This window comes from Gadus morhua, chromosome 5 (genome assembly GCF_902167405.1).
Source record: "Gadus morhua chromosome 5, gadMor3.0, whole genome shotgun sequence".
NCBI lineage: Eukaryota > Metazoa > Chordata > Actinopteri > Gadiformes > Gadidae > Gadus > Gadus morhua.
In genome coordinates this window covers 11374271-11396334 of record NC_044052.1, presented here as the reverse complement: position 1 = coordinate 11396334, position 22064 = coordinate 11374271, and the positions used below count along the sequence as shown (strand labels likewise).

General features: G+C 46.0%; 3 protein-coding genes across 11 annotated transcripts; 1 reads left to right on the top strand and 2 right to left on the bottom strand.

The window, feature by feature from the left end:
• Nucleotides 1-117: 117 nt before the first annotated feature.
• Nucleotides 118-6935, bottom strand: LOC115543766 (CD209 antigen-like protein E). Of its 7 annotated transcripts, none has more exons than XM_030356315.1 (7): nucleotides 6748-6935; nucleotides 6300-6383; nucleotides 5730-5999; nucleotides 5449-5618; nucleotides 5168-5301; nucleotides 1433-1513; nucleotides 118-520 (listed from the first exon to the last, which is right to left on the bottom strand). In XM_030356315.1, coding segments are annotated over exons 1-7 (804 nt in total). In that variant the 5' UTR covers nucleotides 6812-6935; the 3' UTR covers nucleotides 118-519. The 7 variants fall into 7 exon arrangements, with proteins under 7 accessions (XP_030212175.1, XP_030212174.1, XP_030212173.1 ...); XM_030356314.1 differs by lacking the exons at nucleotides 5168-5301; nucleotides 5449-5618; nucleotides 5730-5999; nucleotides 6300-6383; nucleotides 6748-6935 and adding exons at nucleotides 1672-1805; nucleotides 1953-2122; nucleotides 2234-2503; nucleotides 2806-2889; nucleotides 3257-4276; XM_030356313.1 differs by lacking the exon at nucleotides 118-520 and having other exon boundaries at nucleotides 657-1513.
• Nucleotides 6936-8296: 1361 nt separating this feature from the next.
• nek9 (NIMA related kinase 9) lies at nucleotides 8297-20024 on the top strand. The gene is made up of 23 exons (XM_030356294.1): nucleotides 8297-8965; nucleotides 9160-9337; nucleotides 9467-9522; nucleotides 9623-9693; nucleotides 9792-9897; nucleotides 10000-10131; nucleotides 10237-10347; nucleotides 10451-10515; nucleotides 10652-10702; nucleotides 10982-11174; nucleotides 11561-11705; nucleotides 12130-12330; nucleotides 13781-13827; nucleotides 14004-14165; nucleotides 14430-14538; nucleotides 14648-14809; nucleotides 15012-15179; nucleotides 15606-15659; nucleotides 15806-15990; nucleotides 16338-16499; nucleotides 17905-18009; nucleotides 18125-18178; nucleotides 18287-20024. The coding sequence occupies exons 1-23, from the start codon at nucleotides 8780-8782 to the stop codon at nucleotides 18392-18394; spliced, it is 2811 nt and encodes a 936-aa protein (XP_030212154.1). The 5' UTR covers nucleotides 8297-8779; the 3' UTR covers nucleotides 18395-20024.
• Nucleotides 20013-22063, bottom strand: LOC115543764 (histone transcription regulator 3 homolog). Of its 3 annotated transcripts, none has more exons than XM_030356301.1 (3): nucleotides 21987-22063; nucleotides 20392-21692; nucleotides 20013-20302 (listed from the first exon to the last, which is right to left on the bottom strand). In XM_030356301.1, exons 2-3 carry the CDS (start codon nucleotides 21652-21654, stop codon nucleotides 20120-20122), a joined length of 1446 nt encoding a protein of 481 aa, XP_030212161.1. In that variant the 5' UTR covers nucleotides 21655-21692; nucleotides 21987-22063; the 3' UTR covers nucleotides 20013-20119. The 3 variants fall into 3 exon arrangements, with proteins under 3 accessions (XP_030212161.1, XP_030212163.1, XP_030212162.1); XM_030356303.1 differs by having other exon boundaries at nucleotides 20392-21689; nucleotides 21987-22034; XM_030356302.1 differs by having other exon boundaries at nucleotides 20392-21695; nucleotides 21987-22029.
• Between the last annotated feature and the right edge of the window lies 1 nt (nucleotide 22064).

Sequence of the window (22064 nt, the reverse complement as noted above, 5' to 3'; positions counted from 1 at the left end):
CTAATGTGTCAATTCCTTGTTGGATGAAAAGTCTTTCATAGTCATGCTTGAAAGGAGTTACACAATGAGTATTGGGTATTAGCCTGATTACAAGAAAAACAAATAATATTGCATTGATGAGTTAATGATATGATGCAGTTAGACATCATTTTATGGTCCCCATAAAGAAATATTTGTTGATACACCGTGGTAGTAGAATGTCGCTAGTTGATACAATACACCACAGTAGTTACAATGCAGCCAAAAATACAGAATACAACTGGCATATTAAAAAATGTGTGTGTGTGTGCGCGGGTGTGTGTGTGTGTGTGTGCGCGGGTGTGTGCGTGCATGTGCAGAATCCAGCTGACTGTCGTTGATGAGCTTGCTTATGGTCATCTGTATCAGTCAGGGGACACTTAAAGGGGTGATGATGTGATGCCATCTCAGTGTTTGGGTGTTATCTTCCACGAGATCGGGACGTAGTAACACAGGGCATCCACCAGGGTCCACCCTTAAATACAGCGTTTGCAGCTTTCCTCTGGGGCGAGAGGAACCGTTGGTTTGACAAACCGAGGAAAGCTGCATCCATTATTCACATAAATTTAGATTAAACAGAATCCCATTAGACAGCCTGTAGTAAGTATGATTTATATGTAGAATTCTTGTCCAGAATCAACCATGTGATGCTTTTTTATTAATGCATATTGTTATTATTAGTGTCTTTTGATGTTCTGCAGCATTATAGCATTAACAGTATATGTAATCATCTTTTTTGTTTATGAAATGAAAGTCATACCGGACAGGATTAATTTTTTATATTTGTTCTATTTTTTCATGCTGAAAGATGTGATCTGATCTCCATAGTCCTTGCTTCCCAGGTGGTCTCAGGCACAGCCCTCCTCCAGGGTGACCAATATTGACGGTGTTTATGCTCTGCGACGTCCACAATGTTTAGCTTCTTTGATAAAGTCAACGCTCTTGCCTAAACGGAAGTCAATGAGACTAACTGAAACTAATTATTCTAAAGCCTAAATTAATATAAAAATAATTTAAGTGGAATATCTTAAAAATTAAAAAAAATAAAATAATGGATAGTAGCGAGCGATTCCAAGCTTATATGAACATTTTAAAAGTGGGATGGAGTCTCTTGGTGACCAATTGTGAAAGGAAAAGGGTCCCACGATTTGTCGAGAATAATAAAAAAAATAAAGAATGAAAGAAAGAAGAAAGCCTAACAATAGTCGAGCGCTGCTTGCAGCACTCACCTAATAATTACATTTCAACAATCAATAAATCAATTCAGTTTCTTGTAGACATAATAAGATGTATACACGTAGATTTTCCATTGTATCGTTATAACCACAAAGAGACAAATCAGGGGTTTCATTGTTCATTTAGCTTCATCTCACACATCCAGTAAAATATATTTCTGTGGCAGGGTCCATCATACCACGTATGTGTTGCATCTCTGCCCGGGTAGAAAGCAGCACAGTTCTCATCCTCCCTGTTCCGTTCCCCATCGATCCAGTAGCTGGATTTACGATAAGAAAATATGACGGCATCGGTACACAATTGTAGCAAAAAGGCAAATTGTATTGTATTCTAAAATAGAGAAACTCGACAATGTAAATGTAACATCTATCTAACAACGTAAATCAAAACAACAGAGTGGGCGAGGGGGGCTCTTACAACGGTGGTTGGAGGGTAACGTTGTTAGTCCAGACCCATCTGTTGTCCACAGAGATCTCCGTCAAGCCCATCCAAAACCCACTCGCCCACCAACCGGATGTGGCAATTTTTGGGACGTTGTCGTTCAACATTTCCTGCATAAAGAGGGCATACATGTACGATAACTTCCATGAGGTTCACTTCCAAACGACAGATCGATGCAAAGACGTCCCAGAGGCAGCAGGTCTACTGTGGTTCGATAACACTATAAACTCAACCCCCAGACACCATGGTGGCCTCACCTGCTCCTCCCAGCTCTCTATCACCACAAGTTCTGCCTTTCGACTGATGCAGTCCTGCCTGCTATCTGGCCAGTTTTTCTTGATCGGTTGGTTCGTTAGAACGTTGGAAAAGAAGTAACAGCTTGTATTTAGGAGAACCCAGCCTTCCTGGCAACGACCGCAGGACTTTTCTGTTTCAATGACACACCGATCGAATAAAAACATAGAAAACACCATTCAACAAATCAACGCATCAACATCAGGGGATACATACTGAATCGAATTCTCTACTTCCATCTCACCCATGTGCTGATCAGCAGCGAGTAGTTTGTCCTTCTCCGCGCGAGCCCTGTTAATGTGGCTCTGGGAGCCATCGTTGAGGCTGGTCTGCTTCTCCAACTGCTCTTTGAGGGCGTCATGCTTTGACACCTCCAGCCTCAAGGCCAACTCAGCCGCTTTCGTAGCTTTGACCACTTCGCTGTGGTTTTCCCGGAAGTAGTTGAGCTCCAGGATGTAGGGAAGGTGTTCTGAACTCTGCAGAGGTTGCAGGTATACCTCCTGGGTCTTGCTACCTGGTTGACATTTCAATCTCATTAAATCATGTAAGTGTGAAGGGGCTTATTGTGACCCCAAGCATACACACAAACTACCCCTTTTTATAGTAAGTTGGTGTCATTGTATAATAACTGCGGGATTCTTTAGTATTTTTGTGAGTTGCCACAAAGAGTGGAACATATCAATGGGAAATGCTAATGTCTAAATGGACAACTTTAGGTTAACTGGCCAATATAAACTATTAACATTTTCTTGCCATGACAATAAACAATACAATACCATACATTTGTTGTCGTGTCCACTTTTGGATTGTACTCACAGTAAATCCCCAGAACCACAGCAGTCAGCAGCAGCACAACATTTAGCAGTCCCAGAACTGGGATAACAAATCGTGACCTATGTACTGTAGACATAGCACATTCAAGTTAAAACATGCAGTACAATTCAACAGCACATGATTCACTTGTCTGATTCAACTGGCATAAAATGAACGGATACAGTTAGATTACACTACACGGTACGATTAGGGAAACATATTGCTTTTTATCTTGACTAAACATACACCAACATAAATTAATCATCTTAATCCATTCGATTTGCAACATTGGTAGGATTATTATATAATATAAAATAATAACATCATTATTATTATATATACAGAGATATGATTGATTCTGTGTTTCTTGAAAATGAGTCGAACATAGGCCAATAAGAAAAATCAGAATAAACTCAAATCTGATAGAGGAATATTTATGTAAATACGTGCCTACCTTGGTCAAGCAGACTGGAAACCCGTGAGGGGCCATCTCTCATGAAGTTATTTTGAGAAAACATAACTTTGTAGACTTTAGTTTGTGCCCATGCTAAGCTCTTGACTCTGAATTCACTATTTCAGAACTGGCAGGCTTTTTCTCCTTTTTATCTGTTATCAGTGGTCGGGGTGGTGTTGGGGTAGGGTAGGGGAGGGGGATTACACAAGGTCCTGTTTGGTTTGTGTGAAGATACTAATGTGTCAATTCCGTGTTGGATGAAAAGTCTTTCATAGTCATGCTTGAAAGGAGTTACACAATGAGTATTGGGTATTAGCCTGATTACAAGAAAAACGAATAATATTGCATTGATGAGTTAATGATATGATGCAGTTAGACATCATTTTATGGTCCCCATAAAGAAATATTTGTTGATACACCGTGGTAGTAGAATGTCGCTAGTTGATACAATACACCACAGTAGTTACAATGCAGCCAAAAATACAGAATACAACTGGCATATTAAAAAATGTGTGTGTGTGTGTGTGTGTGTGTGTGTGTGTGTGTGTGTGTGTGTGTGTGTGCGTTTGTGTGTGTGCGCGGGTGTGTGTGTGTGTGTGTGCGCGGGTGTGTGCGTGCATGTGCAGAATCCAGCTGACTGTCGTTTATGAGCTTGCTTATGGTCATCTGTATCAGTCAGGGGACACTTAAAGGGGTGATGATGTGATGCCATCTCAGTGTTTGGGTGTTATCTTCCACGAGATCGGGACGTAGTAACACAGGGCATCCACCAGGGTCCACCCTTAAATACAGCGTTTGCAGCTTTCCTCTGGGGCGAGAGGAACCGTAGGTTTGACAAACCGAGGAAAGCTGCATCCATTATTCACATAAATTTAGATTAAACAGAATCCCATTAGACAGCCTGTAGTAAGTATGATTTATATGTAGAATTCTTGTCCAGAATCAACCATGTGATGCTTTTTTATTAATGCATATTGTTATTATTAGTGTCTTTTGATGTTCTGCAGCTTTATAGCATTAACAGTATATATAATCATCTTTTTTGTTTTTGAAATGAAAGTCATACCGGACAGGATTAATTTTTTATATTTGTTCTATTTTTTCATGCTGAAAGATGTGATCTGATCTCCATAGTCCTTGCTTCCCAGGTGGTCTCAGACACAGCCCTCCTCCAGGGTGACCAATATTGACGGTGTTTATGCTCTGCGACGTCCACAATGTTTAGCTTCTGTGATTAAAGTCAACGCTCTTGCCTAAACGGAAGTCAATGAGACTAACTCAAACTAATTATTCTAAAGCCTAAATTAATATAAAAATAATTTGAGTGGAATATCTTAAAAATTAAAACAAATAAAATAATGGATAGTAGCGAGCGATTCCAAGCTAATATGAACATTTTAAAAGTGGAATGGAGTCTCTTGGTGACCAATTGTGAAAGGAAAAGGGTCCCAACATTTGTCGAGAATAATAAAAAAATAAAGAATGAAAGAAAGAAGAAAGTTCAACAATCAATAAAACCATTCCGTTTCTTGTAGTTATAATAAGATGTATACACGTAGATTTTCCATTGTATCGTTATATCCACAAAGAGACCAATCAGGGGTTTCATTGTTCATTTAGCTTCATCTCACACATCCAATAAAACATATTTCCGTGGCAGCGTCCATCATACCACGTATTTGTTGCATCTCTGCCCGGGTAGAAAGCAGCACAGTTCTCATCCTCCCTGTTCGGTTCCCCATCCCTCCAGTAGCTGGATTTAAGATAAGAAAATACGACGGCATCGGTACACAATTGTAGCAAGAAGGCAAATTGTATTGTATTCTAAAATAAAGAAACTCGACAATGTAAATGTAACATCTATCTAACAACGTAAATCAAAACAACAGAGTGGGCGAGGGGGGCTCTTACAACGGTGGTTGGAGGGTAACGTTGTTAGTCCAGACCCATCTGTTGTCCACAGAGATCTCCGTCAAGCCCATCCAAAACCCATTCGCCCACCAAACGGATGTGGTAATTTTTGGGACGTTGTCGTTCAACATGTCCTGCATAAAGAGGGCATACATGTACGATAACTTCCACGAGGTTCACTTCCAAACGACAGATCGATGCAAAGAGGTTCCCGAGGCAGCAGGTCTACTGTGGTTCGATAACACTATAAACTCAACCCACAGACCCCATGGTGGCCTCACCTGCTCCTCCCAGCTCTCTATCACCACAAGATCCGCCTTTCGACTGATGCAGTCCTGCCTGCTATCTGGCCAGTTTTTCTTGATCGGTTGGTTCGTTAGAACGTTGGAAAAGAAGTAACAGCTTGTATTTAGGAGAACCCAGCCTTCCTGGCAACGACCGCAGGACTTTTCTGTTTCAATGACACACCGATCGAATAAAAACATAGAAAACACCATTCAACAAATCAACGCATCAACATCAGGGGATACATACTGAATCGAATTCTCTACTTCCATCTCACCCATGTGCTGATCAGCAGCGAGTAGTTTGTCCTTCTCCGCGCGAGCCCTGTTAATGTGGCTCTGGGAGCCATCGTTGAGGCTGGTCTGCTTCTCCAACAGCTTTTTGAGGGCGTCATGCTCTGACACCTTCAGCCTCAAGGCCAACTCAGCCGCCTTCGTAGCTTTGACGACTTCGCTGTGGTTTTCCCGGAGGTAGTTGAGCTCCAGGATGTAGGGAAGGTGTTCTGAACTCTGCAGAGGTTGCAGGTAAACTTCCTGGGTCTTGCTACCTGGTTGACATTTCAATCTCATTAAATCATGTAAGTGTGAAGGGGCTTATTGTGACCCCAAGCATACACACAAACTACCCCTTTTTATATTAAGTTGGTGTCATTGTATATAATAACTGCAGGATTCTTTAGTATTTTTTTGAGTGGCCACAAAGAGTGGAACATATGGGAAATGCTAATGTCTAAATGTACAACTTTAGGTTAACTGGCCAATATAAACTATTAACATTTTCTTGCCATGACAATAAACAATACAATCCCATACATTTGTTGTCGTGTCCACTTTTGGATTGTACTCACAGTAAATCCCCAGAACCACAGCAGTCAGCAGCAGCACAACATTTAGCAGTCCAAGAACTGGGATAACAAATCGTGACCTATGTACTGTAGACATAGCACATTCAAGTTAAAACATGCAGTACAATTCAACAGCACATGATTCACTTGTCTGATTCAACTAGCATAAAATGAACAGATACAGTTAGATTAGACTAAACAGTAAGATTAGAAAAATGTATTCTTTTTTTCTTGACTAAACATACACCCACATGGATTATCTTTATCCATTCTATTTGTAACATTGGTAGTATTATTATATAATGTAAAATAATAACATCATTATTATTATATATACAGAGATATGATTGATTCTGTGCGTTTCTTGAAAATGTGTCGAACATAGGCCAATAAGAGAAATCAGAATAAACTCAAATCTGATAGAGGAATATTTATGTAAATACGTGCCTACCTTGGTCAAGCAGATTGGAAACCCGTGAGGGGCCATCTCTCATGTAGTTATTTTGAGAAAACATAACTTTGTAGACTTTAGTTTGTACACATGCTCCGTGCTTGACTCTGAATTCACTATTTCAGAACTGGCAGGCTTTTTCTCCTATTTTTCTGTCATCAGTGGTTGGGGTGGTGTTGGGGTATGGTAGGGGAGGGGGATTACACAAGGTCCTGTTTGTTTTGTGTGAAGATACTAATGTGTCAATTCCATGTCGGATGAAAGGTCTTTCATAGTGATGCTTGAAAGGAGTTACACAATGAGTATTGGGTATTAGCCTTATTACAAGAAAAACGAATAACATTGTATTGATGATGCAGTTAGACATTATTTCATCGTCCCCATCAGGAAATGTTTGTTGATACAACGTGACCAATGCTCCACAATGCACTACAGTAGTTCCAATGTAGCCAAAAATACACAATACAACTTGCATATTTAATTTGCTTGTGTGTGTGTGTGCGTGCGTGCGTGCGTGCGTGCGTGCGTGCGTGCGTGCGTGTGTGTGGCTGGACGGCCCAGGAGAGAGGATGTGGAGGGTGTGTACCGCCCATACCCAGCAGACGGAGCCAGAGGACGTCCTTTTCGTCACACTAATTGGCGAGATGGGGAACACCTGCGGCCGGCAACGAGGAGAGAGAGGTACCCTTTAAAAAGTGCAGTCACCTGTCCCTAAAGAGTTCGAGCCGGGAGAAACCGGAGTACCCCAGAACACCCACAGGGACGGGCAGCCACCAGCCAACACCAGCCAACACCAGCCCTTTCCTCCACAGGGATAGACAGCCACCAGCCAGGTGGAGCGTGGGAGCCACCTGGGTGGAGTGTTGCAAGGAGCACTGCTCCAGTGTTATTCAGATACATTATCTTTATCTTCAATAAGGCAACATTGGTTTAGTGAGAAAACGGTCCCTTCAATAAAGGGACCATCATTACATTATAAATATATGAATACAAAACGCTTTGAGTGTCGCCCAGTGACTCCAAACCAGTATCCAATTGTATTACTAAACTGGAAACATAAGACAGACCTCTTTTTATGGTATTTTAGTGCTTCCTCTATTTCTTATGAATATTCAAATTATATTTTAAAAAATCAACAGCTTCTATGCCATGTGACCCAGTGACCAAACCAGTACACCAAAAGCATCACAATGTCAACCCCGTCTGACAGTTTATATTCCCTATGTTGACTTTAAGTCTGTATTGCTTGGCCTGAGATATCCAGGAAGGGACGAGATGAAACTTTGGACTATTAGACATATAGGCCTGCTATGACGGAGGCTGAGGTAACCTGCTTTATGTCTCTCTTATCTCCATAAATCACCTATTACAGTAAAAGTAAATAAATATCGCACATTGCAAAATATTTTCCATAATTATTGTATTTACAATATAGTACTTTTTTTTTTTACCAATAAAACGTATAGATGAGTTGAGTTTCCACTGTATCGTCACTAGTGGGCGTTGTTTCAGCACAACCTGTTGATGGTCTCTCCGAGCAGCTCCTGTAACGTCAGAGTGTTTCCGGGTCTGAGCATGGAAATAGAAACCATGGACGCCGTTGCTTTGGACGTCTTTTCTTCTGCTACTTTGTCTTCACCGTGTTCGTCATCAGAAAAGTGATTTAATTTCTGACTCGTTGTTCTGCTTACGGGTTGCTGTCGTATGCGTATTAGCACGTAGGGGCGGGTTTCTTGAAGGAGTCGGACTTAACGCACACAGTGTCATGCTTATTGAGAAAGATGAGCCCGAGTGTTTTGCGTGCGACTCCCTCACTGCGGGGGCAACCCTGCCACACGATTTAATCTTTATGCTATCAACGATTAACAAACATATTCTTTCAATAGTTTCTACTTTGTCTGCGTAATGCCTAATCAACCATCCTTTAGGCCTATTACAGATATGTAAACGCAACAGAAGTGTTTATAGCTGTGTTACTTACAAAAAAAAACAGGTCTAGTGTCCTGTTGTCCCCATATTAATAGCCATCAGAATGTCCCTCGACGAGTATGAAAGGCATTACGCGTCGCTCAACTCGGACCTGGGCGGCGAGTCAGTAGCCAGCGGGCGGTCCGCGTCGGGGACGTTTAGTGGTGAGGAAGAAAAGTTGCATTACATTCCAATCCGGATTCTTGGGAGAGGGGCGTTTGGTGAAGCGACCCTCTACAGGAGGACAGAGGTAAGCGTCACTCCAATCATGGTCTTTTTTACCCGTTTAATTTCCTACGCATTGCTCATGCCATTCAAACTGTGGTTAAAATATCTGCTCTAAGTGGCTCCTAGTTCCCATAATTTTTTTTTTTTTTTTTTTTAATTCTTGCCCTTTTGGCCCTGTGTTCACCTATGGTATTCACACTGTGCTGAACATCGCAGGACAACTCGCTTGTCGTGTGGAAGGAGGTGGAGCTGAACTGCCTCTCGGAGAAAGAGCGCCGAGATGTGATGAACGAGATCAGCATCCTCTCTATCCTGCAGCACAACAACATCATCGCCTACTTTAATCACTTCATGGACAAGGACACCTTGTTCATTGAGTTGGAATACTGCAATGGTAAAACGGTGGTAACTCGCTAGATAATAGATTACTTTATCAATCTCTGAAGGGAAATATGCTGGATTTCTTTGGGATTAGTGTGTAATGAGTCTTGCTTCTAAAAATGTCCTGGTTATTTGTTCCCAGGGGGAAATCTGTATGATAAAATCAACCAACAGAAGGGGGAGCTTTTCACAGAGGAGGTATGCAACGATGCAGAACACTAGTAACTAAAGTGTATCGTTAATTAAACACATGTAGTAATAATAATAATAATAATAATAATAAAATGTTGTCGCTTAGATGGTAATCTGGTTCCTGTACCAAATTGCCTCAGCTGTAGCCCACATTCACAAGGCTGGGATCCTACACAGGTAAAGGCTTCCACTGGCTTCACTCTTTACAGTTTTTTACTGTTAAACATGATCCACCTCATTGTAAAAACAGTGCGTCCTTTCTGATTACTTTGCAGAGATATCAAAACGTTAAACATTTTCCTGACCAAGACAACCCTGATCAAACTGGGGGATTATGGCCTGGCAAAGAAGCTGGACTCCCAGTTTGCCATGGCTGAGACGGTAAGTGAACCATTCATCAACTCGTGACGGACGATCACATTTGGTTTGCCTGCATCTCAGTCCAAGAGTGTTGACGGTATGGCCCCGTTGTTGTACATGCAGTGCGTGGGTACACCGTATTACATGTCCCCGGAACTGTGCCAAGGAGTCAAGTACGACTTCAAATCAGACATCTGGGCCATGGGCTGTGTCATCTTCGAGGTGTTAACACTGACCCGAACCTTTGACGCCACAGTGAGTCTGCTTGTTCGGTTTCTAATCCATCCTATATTAACTGCTGGGACTTTGTTCAAATTGGAGCCAACGTGTTGTTGTTGTTTTTTAACGCTGTAAATCCAGAACCCTTTGAACTTGTGCGTGAAAATAGTCCAGGGCAACTGGACTATGGACGTGGACGACAAGGTGTACTCTCCTGAGCTGATCCGGCTGGTGTACGAGTGTCTGGACCAGGTGAGAGGAAGGTCAAAGGGTCGTGGTCGTCATACTGAGCTGGTGATGGGTAGGAACGCCTCACGAGCCACTGTGTGATCCTTGTGATCTCGTTGTGCTCCAGGATCCGGTGAAGCGACCCTCGGCCGACCAGATCCTAGACCAGCCAGTCGTCTCCTGTTCCAGACAGTAAGTCTGCAGGAAGGCTAAAGCTAATGATGGTTTATCATTGGTTAAAGCCCATGGTGTTGTTGATGTTTGTTCTGTGTGCCATTGAAACCAGAAAGTCTTGCTTCAGTTCAACGCATGCCTCTTGTTTCTTCAGGGAGCTCGAGGAACGAGTGGCCTTGCTCAACTCAGCGATGAAGAAGCCAAAGTGAGTGGTGTTCTTCTTGGGGTGCATGTCCTGCGCCCGGGCTGGGTGTCCATGCCCGTAGCTAGCTATGAGGTCACGAGGTCCGGACCTCTGTCATTTTTGTAGAGATCTATATAAACTGAAGCCTCCCCCCCCCCCCCCCCCCCCCCCCCACCTACTAGTTTTCAAATCCTGGCTACGGCCCTGTGTGTGTCGCGTTGACATTTATCTCTTACCACCTCTTCACGATCTACTCCGTGATGTCATGTTCTAACGGGCGGTCGTGTGACGCCTCCTCAGGCTCAGCAACGTGACGGAGAGCCCGGTTGCCGTGGTGACCACGCGCTACAGGGAGGTGTACTGCTGGGGCGGGGGGAAGTTCACGCCCCAGAAGCTAGACACCTTCAAGGGGGGCAACAGTGCCCAGCAGGTTTGCGCCGGAGAGAACCACTTCGCCGTGGTAACGGTGGAGAAGGAGCTCTACACCTGGGCGGTGAGCGGTGTTGATGATTCACACAGACGTAACGCACATGCATTTCACATACACTCACACACACACACACACACGCATGTCACATACACATGCATTTCACACACACACACACACACGTTACACACACGCACGTCTCACACATAAGTCACACACACACACACGTCTCACGCACACATTTCACACACACGTCTCACACACGTCACGCACACATACACACACACACACATAACACACACATCCCGCACAAACAAACGCATCACAGACACACGTGTCGCACACACACGTCATACACACCTTACACAAGTGTCCCACCCACACACAGACACACACCAGTATGTATCGCAGTGCTTTGTGACCGAGCCGCGGCCCCGCCCCTCCCCTTTCAGAACGTCCAGGGCGGGGCCAAGATGGTGGGCCAGCTGGGCCACGGGGACCAGTCGTCCTACCGCCAGCCCAAGAAGGTGGACTGTCTCCAGGGCAAGGCCATCCGCCAGGTGGCCTGCGGCGCCGACTTCACCGCCTGCGTGACGGGTGCGTTGGCGGGACGGTTACAGTGACCTTTACCTTCAAGGCATTTAGCAGACGCTCAAGTCCGAAGCGACTTACAATAAGTTAATTTGTTAGTAGAAGATAAAAAGATATTTATCTCTGTCGGTACAGTAAGGGATGTTCATAGAAACAAGTGCCAAGCACTAACAATCGCTAGGTTAACCCATTCCCCGTATACAACAAAGATAGCCATGATACGATGCTACACAATGCTACGTACTATTTTTTTTTAGTGCCAGGATGTACAACATAAAATACGTGCGTACATTAAGTGCCGGGGGGGGAGGCTATGCAGAGTCTGGATGAACAAGTTTGAGGCTAAGGTTGATGTGAAACGCCGTAGCTCGCGGTGAGGTGCCCTCCCTTGTGACCCGCTGCTGAACCGGGACCTGCTCTCTGCCCCCAGACGAGGACCAGATGTACATGTTTGGCTCGGACTACTACGGCTGCCTAGGCGTGGAGAACGAGCGGGGCCCCCAGGCGCTGGAGCCCGTGCTGCTGGAGTTCTTCGAGGAGCGGCCCGTCCGCCAGGTGTCGTGCGGGGACAACCACGTGGTGGTGCTGACCCAGCGCGGGGACATCTACTCCTGGGGATGCGGGGAGCACGGTAAGCCCCTCTGGCGGCTCTTCCTTCGTGGACGCCGGGGATAGGAGTTGCGGCTTGCAAGCGTATCGTTAGCCTCTTAGCATGATGAAAATCCGCCAAAGAAACGCCTAACACACTCTTAAAACAAGTGGTAATCCAAACTGTTTTCCCCCAAACAAGATCGATTCTCGTTTTTAACTTCACGGATCAACCGAAAACCAGAAATCGATGAAACTGAAATAGATTAACACTTCTCGTAAATGTGTTATTTATGTTGGGTTTTATTTGATTGAAAGAACGCGGTTCAAATTTCAGTTAACACCAGATAAACCGAGATTAGAGTTCGGTTAGATATCACAATTTGGGCAAAATATGACTTCGGCAATTATGCTATGATGCTAACGATGTGGATTTATTAGAATATCCATATGTGTGATTATAGGTATATCCACATGTAGGTGTAACATGTCCAACGATACCACTGCCATGCATGGGGTCAGCATTGGTACTGAGTTATAATCCGGTATTTGTGGACATACCCAACATTGGGGTGGGAGTTAAAGGTGCAGTATTTGACATTGACACAACGTTGATGTTCACAATACTTTCCAGAAGGTTGCCTCCGCAGACCCCTCCCCCCCAGACTGAAGCACACGGGGTGCCAGGTTAGGATTAGGATTATTTTTTATTGCCATTTATGCAGAACCTAATAGGAATTTATCTATAGTGCAACAGGACAAGGACAGTGATGTTCAAGAAATAAAAGGACAATCAGGGCAACGGGTGATGAAATAAATAACACTAGGTTCAGGTTTAGCCCACTGAACAAACACAGGCGCATGGCACGCCAAGTGCAACATTATATTTATAGACGAGCAACGTGTATCTATTTCGAAAATGACAAGCAAAGAGAAGTCCTGAGATGTAGATCGATAAGCTCATGTATGCGTCTCTGGTAATGGAGCTGATTTGAAAGAGGACGATACTAAAGGAGAGCATACTGGCTATAGCGTTGTTGTTGGATTAGCCAGTTTTTTTAATTATCATGTTTCCGTAAACTCTGGTCACATATCGTGGTAATTTTATGATTTTTTTACACTAAATGTGTTACAAACTGTACATTTTTAAGTGGTTAAGGACAGTATGTAATCTCAAATGGGTATTTAACAACATGAAACTGACTTTTCCTCTTAAACCACGTCATCCTTTTACAGTAGTCTAATGTCTCTGTGTGTTTGTACATTATGTTCAAACCATGATTAATATTGATAGCAGCGAGCATTCCCCTCAAGTACTATCAAGTGCTCTGGTAAATCAAGTCCTGGAGGAGCAATGCACATCCCTCTGTCTCTAATTGATAGCTCGCCGACTGCAGGCTTTGTTGTTGCTGTTCTAATGCTCGCCAGTAGAGGGAGACAAGCCTCATGTTTACATAAAATTTTCGAGCAGCTGTGTTGATCTCTGTTTGCAGGACGCCTGGGCTTAGACTGTGAGGATGACTTCTCTTCTCCTATGCAAGTAAGTTTAAAGTTTTTTTTTTTATTATTGAATGTACTTAGCATCACCTCCTATCCCCTCCAATCCAATTTCACATTGATTAGATACATTCATTAAATTAATTATCTTTTTTTTTAACGGATCCAAATGTTCAAACTACATCCAAAAATAAAAGTACCCATGTCTAATTCTTCCAGGTGGAGATGCCTAAAGGAGCAATCATGTGCTCTGTGTCCTGCGGCAGCGATGGGACCTTCTTCCTGACCGAGGCTGGGAAGGTGCTGGCCTGCGGGAACAACGAGTTCAACAAGCTGGGTCTGAACCAGGGCATCTCCGGCCTCAAGAACCATCGCGGAGAGGTGATTACATTTACATTTTACATGCACATTACATTTACTTTAACCAAAAGCGACTTACAATGAGTACATTTGTCAGAACAAAGAGTAAGAAACAATGTATGGCTGTCGGTACAGTAAGGATGTTTATAGAACCAAGTGCAAAGTGGGAGGGGGGGGGAGGCTATACATAGTCTAGCTGAGCTCTGAACAAGTGAGTCTTGAGTCTTTTGCAGAACATTCATTCAAAAGACCCCACATAACATGACCCACAAATGTCTCCACCAGGCCAGCCAGAGCATCCCGTACACCACCACGCTCACCCTGGTGAAGCAGCTGTCCCGCTTCAAGATCCAGCTCATCTCTCAGGGGAAGACCCACGCGGCCGCCATTGACGGTACGAAAAAGACTTTAACAAAAGAAGGCATGATCTCTGCAATATTCGATAGCTGACCAAATGCTGCCATGCTCCAAGGCGTTAACATGCGTGTGTTGCACATGGGCAGAAAGGGGCCGTCTGATTACGTTTGGCTGCAACAAGTACGGCCAGTTGGGCGTGAAGGACTTCAAGAAGCACCAGGGGGTCCAGGTGTTGATGGGCCCCTTCGGGGGGAACCCTGTGACCAAAGTGTCCTGTGGGGACGGATTCACCATCGCTGCCACCGACGGTAAGATCCACAACTCTATTGGTAATGGTTACAAAGAGGAAGTCAATATAAAGGCAGTTTGTGTTTTACCAAATCAGTGTTTTTGGTTTGTCGGTTGTATTTGATACTATTTGGTTTCTTAATCACTACAATCAACACTTTTTGTAAAAATATTGGCCATCGTTTGTTTTGAGATTGCTCTGCTTTGCCTCCCGCTATCCAGACAATCAGATCTTTGCGTGGGGGAACGCGGGGAACGGGCGCCTGGGCATGCCAGCGGACAAGGGCTTCGGGTCGGAGGTGTGCCCCGCCCTGCCCAGGCCCATCTTCGGCTCCCTGCACCACGTGCCAGACCTCTCTTGCCGGGCGTGGCATACCATCCTCATCAGGGGTCGGTATTCAGCCCTTATGTCCTCCCCCGTACGGTCGTACATACATTTACGTTCACATTAAGGGCATGTAGCAGTCGCTTTGATCCAAAGCGACTTACAGTAAGTACCTCTGTCAGAAGAAGGTGAAGCAATATATCGCTGTCGGTACAGTAAGGTTGTAGATTCTAGGTTAACCAATTCGCCATATGAAACAAAGATAGCTAGGATAAGCTGCTACACAATGCTGAGTAAAAATGTTTAAGTGCAAGGACGTACAACATACTATAAGTGCATAAGAAGGGTCGGCGGGTAATGGGGGGGGGTGGCTATAGAGTCTAGGTGAACCATTTTGCGGAAGCCAGTCAGCGAGTCATCAGCTCACCAACATACACCAGCTAGGTATAGATGACACTGCCTCATTGTTTCGCTTCTCTCCCCTCCCACAGAACGAGTGCTCAACTCAAAGACCATCCGCTCCAACAGCAGCGGCCTCTCGTTCGGTAACACTGCGCCCGATTTTGGTTTTGTTTTGTTCGTCACTTTATGTGACCCATCACTTCATGGGCTCGGTCTGATGTGTGTGTTTGTGTCTGTCTCTGTCTCTGTCTGTGTGTGTTTGTGCGCTCGTTCCCACGGTAACGCACAGCCCCCAGCCCGACGGCGTCGTCCTCCACCCTGGACCTGGACCTGCAGGGCTCCGAGACGTGCGTCCGGGACCGCGGCCTGGGCGGCACGCTGGAGGCCAACGCGGAGGAGTGCGTGACGGGCACCTCGGTGCTGTCAGCGCAGAGCCAGACCGGGGACAGCTCCTGCCCCCCCTGGCTCCTAAAGGTGCCCCCCCTCAATCCCCATCCCCCCCTTCCCCCCGCCACCCTTCATCCAGCTCATGTGGCTCAGGAAGTGGAGCCGGTTGGCTGGTCACTGGAGGGTGACTAGTTCGATCCCCGGCTCTTCCTAGCAGAGTGTCGAGGTGTCTCTGAGCTGGCTGTCGGCTTGCATGGATGACACCGCCTTCGGTGTGTGAATGTCTGCATGAATGGGTGAATGTAAGGCAATGTTGTGAAGTGCTTTGAGTGGTTAGGAAAGGGCTTTATAAATGAAGTCCATTTACCATTTCCTTATCTCAAGCGATGAGGAGGAGGACATGACCCTGACCTCTTTCCTCTTGTGGTCCCTAGGAGCTCCAGGATGCGGAGTTCATCCCCATGCCGGACCTCTCCCTGGGCCTGGCGTCCGACGGCCCCTCGAACTACTCGGAGAGCGTGACTCTTCCTTACGAGCAGTTGCAGGAGCTGACGGCCGCCGCCGCCGCCGTCACCATCGCCGAGAAAGGCCTCTCGGTAAGACCTGGCCTGGGTCAGCTGGAGGGGCTCTGCTCTGGAGGGGCTCTGCTCTGGGGGGACTCTCCTCTCTCCACTCTCCTCTGGAGGGGCTCTCCTCTCTCCTCTCTCCTCTCTCCTCTCTCCTCTCTCCTCTCCCCTCTCTCCTCTCTCCTCTGGAGGGGCTCTCCTCTCTCCTCTCTCCTCTCCCCTCTCTCCTCCTCTCTCATCTGGGGGGACTCTCCTCTCTCCTCTCCCCTCTCTCCTCTCTCCTCTGAGGGGGCTCTCCTCTCCTCTCTCCTCTCTCCTCTCCCCTCTCTCCTCTCTCCTCTCTCCTCTGAGGGGGCTCTCCTCTCTCCTCTCTCCTCTCCCCTCTCCCCTCTCTCCTCTCTCCTCTGAGGGGGCTCTCCTCTCTCCTCTCTCCTCTCTCCTCTCCCCTCTCCCCTCTCCCCTCTCTCCTCTCTCCTCTGAGGGGGCTCTCCTCTCTCCTCTCTCCTCTCTCCTCTCTCCTCTGGGGGGACTCTCCTCTCTCCTCTCTCCTCTGGAGGGGCTCTCCTCTCTCCTCTCCCCTCTCTCCTCTCTCCTCTGGGGGGGCTCTCCTCTCTCCTATGGAGGGGCTCTCCTCTCTCCTCTCTCATCTGGGGGGGCTCTCCTCTCTCCTCTCTCCTCTCTCCTCTCTCCTCTGAGGGGGCTCTCCTCTCTCCTCTCCCCTCTCTCCTCTCTCCTCTGAGGGGTTCTCCTCTCTCCTCTCTCCTCTGGGGGGGCTCTCCTCTCTCCTCTGGGGGGGCTCTCCTCTCTCCTCTCTCCTATGGAGGGGCTCTCCTCTCTCCTCTCCCCTCTCTCCTCTGGGGGGGCTCTCCTCTCTCCTATGGAGGGGCTCTCCTCTCTCCTCTCTCCTCTGAGGGGGCTCTCCTCTCTCCTCTCTCCTCTGGGGGGGCTCTCACGGTAGTCCGTCGGGTCATGTGTCCATTTGAGTTAGTTGTGTAGAAAGACATGTTCACACAATATAGTATTGTGTGTTGTACATCCTTGCACTTAAACCTATTACTTAGCATTGTGTAGCGTCTTATCTTAGCTATCTTTGTTTGATACAAGGAATGGGTTAACCGAGCGATTGTTAGTGCTTGGCCCTTGGTTCTATGAACATCCTTACTCTACCAACAGAGATATATTGTTATTTCTCTTTCTACTGACAAATGTACTTATTCTAAGTTGCTTCGGATAAAAGCGTCTGCTAAATGCCTTAAATGTAAATGTCAAATGTAAATGTATAGTATTATGACTTCAAATGGTTTGAAGTTCAACCGGTGGCGGCACTGAACAGATGGCAGACTGAACACATGCAATGCATATATTAATAAGATGATAATAATGATTGAACTTGCATGTAGTTGAGCTAAGTCTGCTTCTTTGGTGACGCCCACAGACCAAACGAGTGGGTTGTGATCATTTCAACGGGCTGGAGGACGTTGCCGACTGCAAGAAAGCAGATCCAGTACCGTACTGTGAAACCAGAGGTGATATTGCCCAGGTCTGTATCCCCGAACCGTCCCTCACCATGCGTGTCTTGTGCACCACAGAGTATTAGTCCCTATGCTGGACCCAGCCTAGAACATTTTGGTCATTTGTGATTCTGGTGATTCTAGCTGCGGGAGACGGTGGCTCGCCAGGAGCTCAAGATCCAGACCCTGGAGAAACAGGTACACCAAGTTGTTGTTTCCTTCCCTCCTCGGGAAATCCACCTGCATGTGATTGACCTTTGACCCTGGCTAATCAGAGTGCTTGTCGTGTGGCCCGGCGGCTGACAGGTCAGCGACCAGCGCAAGGAGAACGAGAAGCTCTGGACGGCCATCGACCGGCTGGCATCACGGGACGCCGCGGCGGAGGTAACCAAGAGTAACGGGACGCCACCGTGATCACGTGATCCGAACCTCCGGAGGCTGAGGAAGCACCACTCGGGAGACGCTTCATGTCCGTCTGACCTGAGCACATGAGTGGCATGAGGGTGGCTAACCAATGAGGCTCTAGTTGACCTTGCTGACGCTTAAACCAAAGTGGACTTAACGTCTGATTTTCCAAACACATTATGGAAAGCATTTGCCTTGTACGCTAATAACATTTTATTTACCTTAATGCCTTAGACACACACGCGTGCATGCCTCACGTCATCCGAGTGGGTTGTAGTGGTGCATTGGGAGCCTTTCACAGACGGCTGTGTTGTTGCACACTGCACACACTGTACGACCTCTGATCTGGGCAAGGGCGTGGCACACTGGGATCATGGTGTTCATGTGAACCTTAAGGCTACATCAGATGACTAGAGCATCTGAGTCTTCGCTCAGGTAATGAAAGAAACTTTTCTGTTTCAAATTACACGGTTGGCTAAATGTGACGTCAACATTCGCAATGAAATGCCCTTTAGCGACACGATTATGGTTTAGCTTGTTTGTTATTACTGGCTGTCGGCTAACAGCAGATATATTGCTATCACAGAGCCGTTTTGGTTTCCCCCCCCGTGTTTATTGCAATAAGAAAGAGAAATAATCCAAGGAGTCTTTCTCTTGGATTTTCCACCAAATTGATAAATAATGTCTGTTTATGATTTGCTGGTCTAATTGACCTTGTTCAAATGCAGCACTGATACCTAATTGAAAGGCTCCTTGGTATATTCCCTTGCGAAATGTTTTTCCATAATCTAAAAGTCTGCCACTATAGCATGGGGCTTTATGTATCAGATATGTCTAATACCTAATGTTTCTTATTGCAAAAGATGGTGTTTAATCCGGAGGTCTGTTTGAGTTAGTCTCATGTCATGTTGACCATTTAATCTGGGTACAGCAAGGTCAATTTAATTACTAAGAACAATGAGAGTTAATCTGTCATCATGCAGCTTTAGCGCCAAATGATGGGATAACAGCCAATATCTATGTCCACTAATAGGGGATATGTGTTGTGTGAGGAAACCAAGGTAGTTAGACTCATTGTCATTAAATAATCTCATCATTTTCAGTGTACATGCCAGGGGTATCTTTTGCATACTCAAAAGATTTAACGAATACCCTTAACTCATGTTATAATTTATTTAAGTCTTTGCTCTTTGACATTTCTCAATTTGAATTATTCAAAATCAATTTGAAGACAACTAACTTTTAATTTACCTTTTTTTTTACTACTTCTGTTGTTTAGTAGACTTGTGTATTACACATGTTAACTTTTTAGCATCATTGTTAAAGTGCCGAAATACGTGTGTGGTCTTTGGTTTGCTACTGAACGGTTTCTTGTTCATTACGAGCGAAAATGTGTCCTCAACAAGCAATCCCACAAAAGCTTAAAGTGCCTTTGATAGCTCACTGATAGGTGCTGCAATTATGATTAGCATATAATTCATTTTTTAAAAAACGTAATGTTTTCATCCTGAAAGAAACCCCTTCTGTCTTCCCTTTAAATAACGTTGTTGTGCTGTTACAGTGGACTGTTAAGTTCTTCCACGATCACACGTGTGTCATGCTTGTGAAAACAAATAAAAAACATGGATATATTTTGTAACATTTTGTTCTGTTTTTTTATTTCTGGGCAGAACTTTAAAATTCACACGCACACTTTTAATGCAACAAACCAGTCTTTAATGCACAATGTACAGCTTAATAGCGATGACGAGGAGGAGGAGGGCGGCTTCGGATGTTCTCGCACAAGGGTATGTGTCGCTCCGCCGATCGGGGGGCAAAGCGGCGGGAACAGTGAGGACATGTGACCTGCTCCAGACCCCCCTGGAGGTGCATGCTCCTATTGGCCGCCGGCTTTTGACCACTGCTACTCTTCTTTACCTGGAAAAGAACAAACAAACACTCGAAATAAGCTTGAGAAGGTGGGTGCAGATATGAAACATCCATAATGCGTCAGATGAGATCACTACCTCAGAAGAGTCGGTCTCGCATCTGTGTTGCCTGAATTTCTCCATCTCCGTCCCTTGGATCCTGTGTTTAGAGGAGTCGTACGCTTTGCGTCGAGACTGGTGGAGCCTCTCGCAGATGGTCAGGTGTTTCTCCAGTCTTGCGGCTGCAAATTTTCTATCACAGTATTGGCAGGCAAGCAGCTGGAGGCTGGCTTCTGCCTTCTCCTCTGGGATTGGATCTTCCACTTGTGGCCTCCCGGACCGCTGGGGAGGGGGCCTTTCTCTACCACCGTGACCTTCTACCGAGCGCCCTTGACCTTCTGCCGAGCGCCCGTGACCTTCTGCCGAGCGCCCGTGACCTTCTGCCGAGCGCCCGTGACCTTCTGCAGAGCGCCCGTGACCTTCTGCCGAGTGCCTGTGCCCAGAACGCCTCTGGCCCACTTGCTCCTTCTCACCACGAGAGCCGTGACCCCCCGCGGAGCTCCTCTCCCTCCCCTGCGGCTCTTCCTCTGTTTCGTTTGCTCTGGCCTGACCCCCTTGGGACTCTCCTCTCGTTTTGGCCGATGACTGTACGCTGCTCCTTTTACCCCTTTCTTTATGGCCGGTCGATTCCATCACTGCCACGCCCTCGTCGGCCCACCTGCTGAGATGTTCGCTTGCTCCTGTTTTGTAGTCGCTGGGCTGCTCCGCTCTCCCTGGCCTCCTGGGTGGAAACTTCTCCACCTTTTTGCCCTCCTGTGTGTCCCACTTGTCCCTCTTTCCTTCCTGTGGATGGCCGGCCCTCCCTTCTGTCCTCAAGTCGGGATCCCTCCTCCGGCCTGGTTCTCTGCACCCTGTCTCTGAAGACTCCCTGTCCTGTATGATGGCCGTCTTCCAAACCTGCGCTGTCCTCATCAGCTTCTCCTGAAGGATCAGCTGTTGGTTGTTTATGGCGTGGGCCTGGCGCCGTTGGTCATCAGGCAGCTGGTCGGGATCTCCCCACGGATGTCGGGATGTTTGGACCCCTGTGGCTCCGTGAGTGAGGCGATGGCGGCCCTCTGTGTGACCCGGTCTGGGGTTGACTGCTCTCTTGACGGAGACAGGCTTCAGTGGAATACCGTCAGGTACATCTTCATCCTTAGAGCTGACTGGATTTTTCTTTGCAGAAGTACACTTTGTAAAATTGGTGTGTCCAGGTTGCTGAGACTTTTCCAGTGTATATGGCTGATGCCTCTTTTCTTCACAGATCTTTTCTTTTTGTTTGCTGTCAAACATCTTGGGTTTGTTGATGCTTGAATGGTCCATGTTGCTGCTTGAACTTGAAACTTCCAGAGCGCTGCCTGCTGCTGACCGGATAATAATAATGGATGCAATCAGATGAAGAAAAAGCAATTGATTGATTCAAACAAACACAGACATGCAGAGTTTGCAACGATCACGAGAGGTAGATATCAGCTGACACAGGGTTCTGCTGACCTTCAGCTGCAGATTCTTGTGGAACTAGATTATTTTATATACCTAGATATGGTGGCTATGATCATATATATAAATATTACATTTTATATTGTATCTTTCTTCAATTCGACTATTCAGTGTTAAGGAGTGTTAAAGTGGTAACTTTCAAGAACTGCACCCACCGTTATATTTGGAGACTGGTCCGATAAGGATTTGCCCTGTTGTTATCCGTTGCCTAGAAACGTGATACTTAATAGCGC

What these genes read in the sequence shown, in the direction of transcription:
- LOC115543766 (XM_030356313.1), bottom strand. Translation starts at nt 6,811, where the DNA reads ATGTTTTCTCAAAATAACTACATGAGAGATGGCCCCTCACGGGTTTCC. An exon ending in CGCTGCTGATCAGCACATGG is followed by an intron (nt 5,619 to 5,729) that starts GTGAGATGGAAG and finishes TCATTGAAACAG; the next exon opens with AAAAGTCCTGCGGTCGTTGC. An exon ending in GTTACCCTCCAACCACCGTT is followed by an intron (nt 1,514 to 5,167) that starts GTAAGAGCCCCC and finishes TCGTAAATCCAG; the next exon opens with CTACTGGATCGATGGGGAAC.
- nek9 (XM_030356294.1), top strand. Translation starts at nt 8,780, where the DNA reads ATGTCCCTCGACGAGTATGAAAGGCATTACGCGTCGCTCAACTCGGAC. An exon ending in CCACGCGGCCGCCATTGACG is followed by an intron (nt 14,539 to 14,647) that starts GTACGAAAAAGA and finishes GCACATGGGCAG; the next exon opens with AAAGGGGCCGTCTGATTACG. An exon ending in TCGCCGAGAAAGGCCTCTCG is followed by an intron (nt 16,500 to 17,904) that starts GTAAGACCTGGC and finishes TGACGCCCACAG; the next exon opens with ACCAAACGAGTGGGTTGTGA.
- LOC115543764 (XM_030356301.1), bottom strand. Translation starts at nt 21,654, where the DNA reads ATGGACCATTCAAGCATCAACAAACCCAAGATGTTTGACAGCAAACAA. An exon ending in GCGAGACCGACTCTTCTGAG is followed by an intron (nt 20,303 to 20,391) that starts GTAGTGATCTCA and finishes GTTCTTTTCCAG; the next exon opens with GTAAAGAAGAGTAGCAGTGG.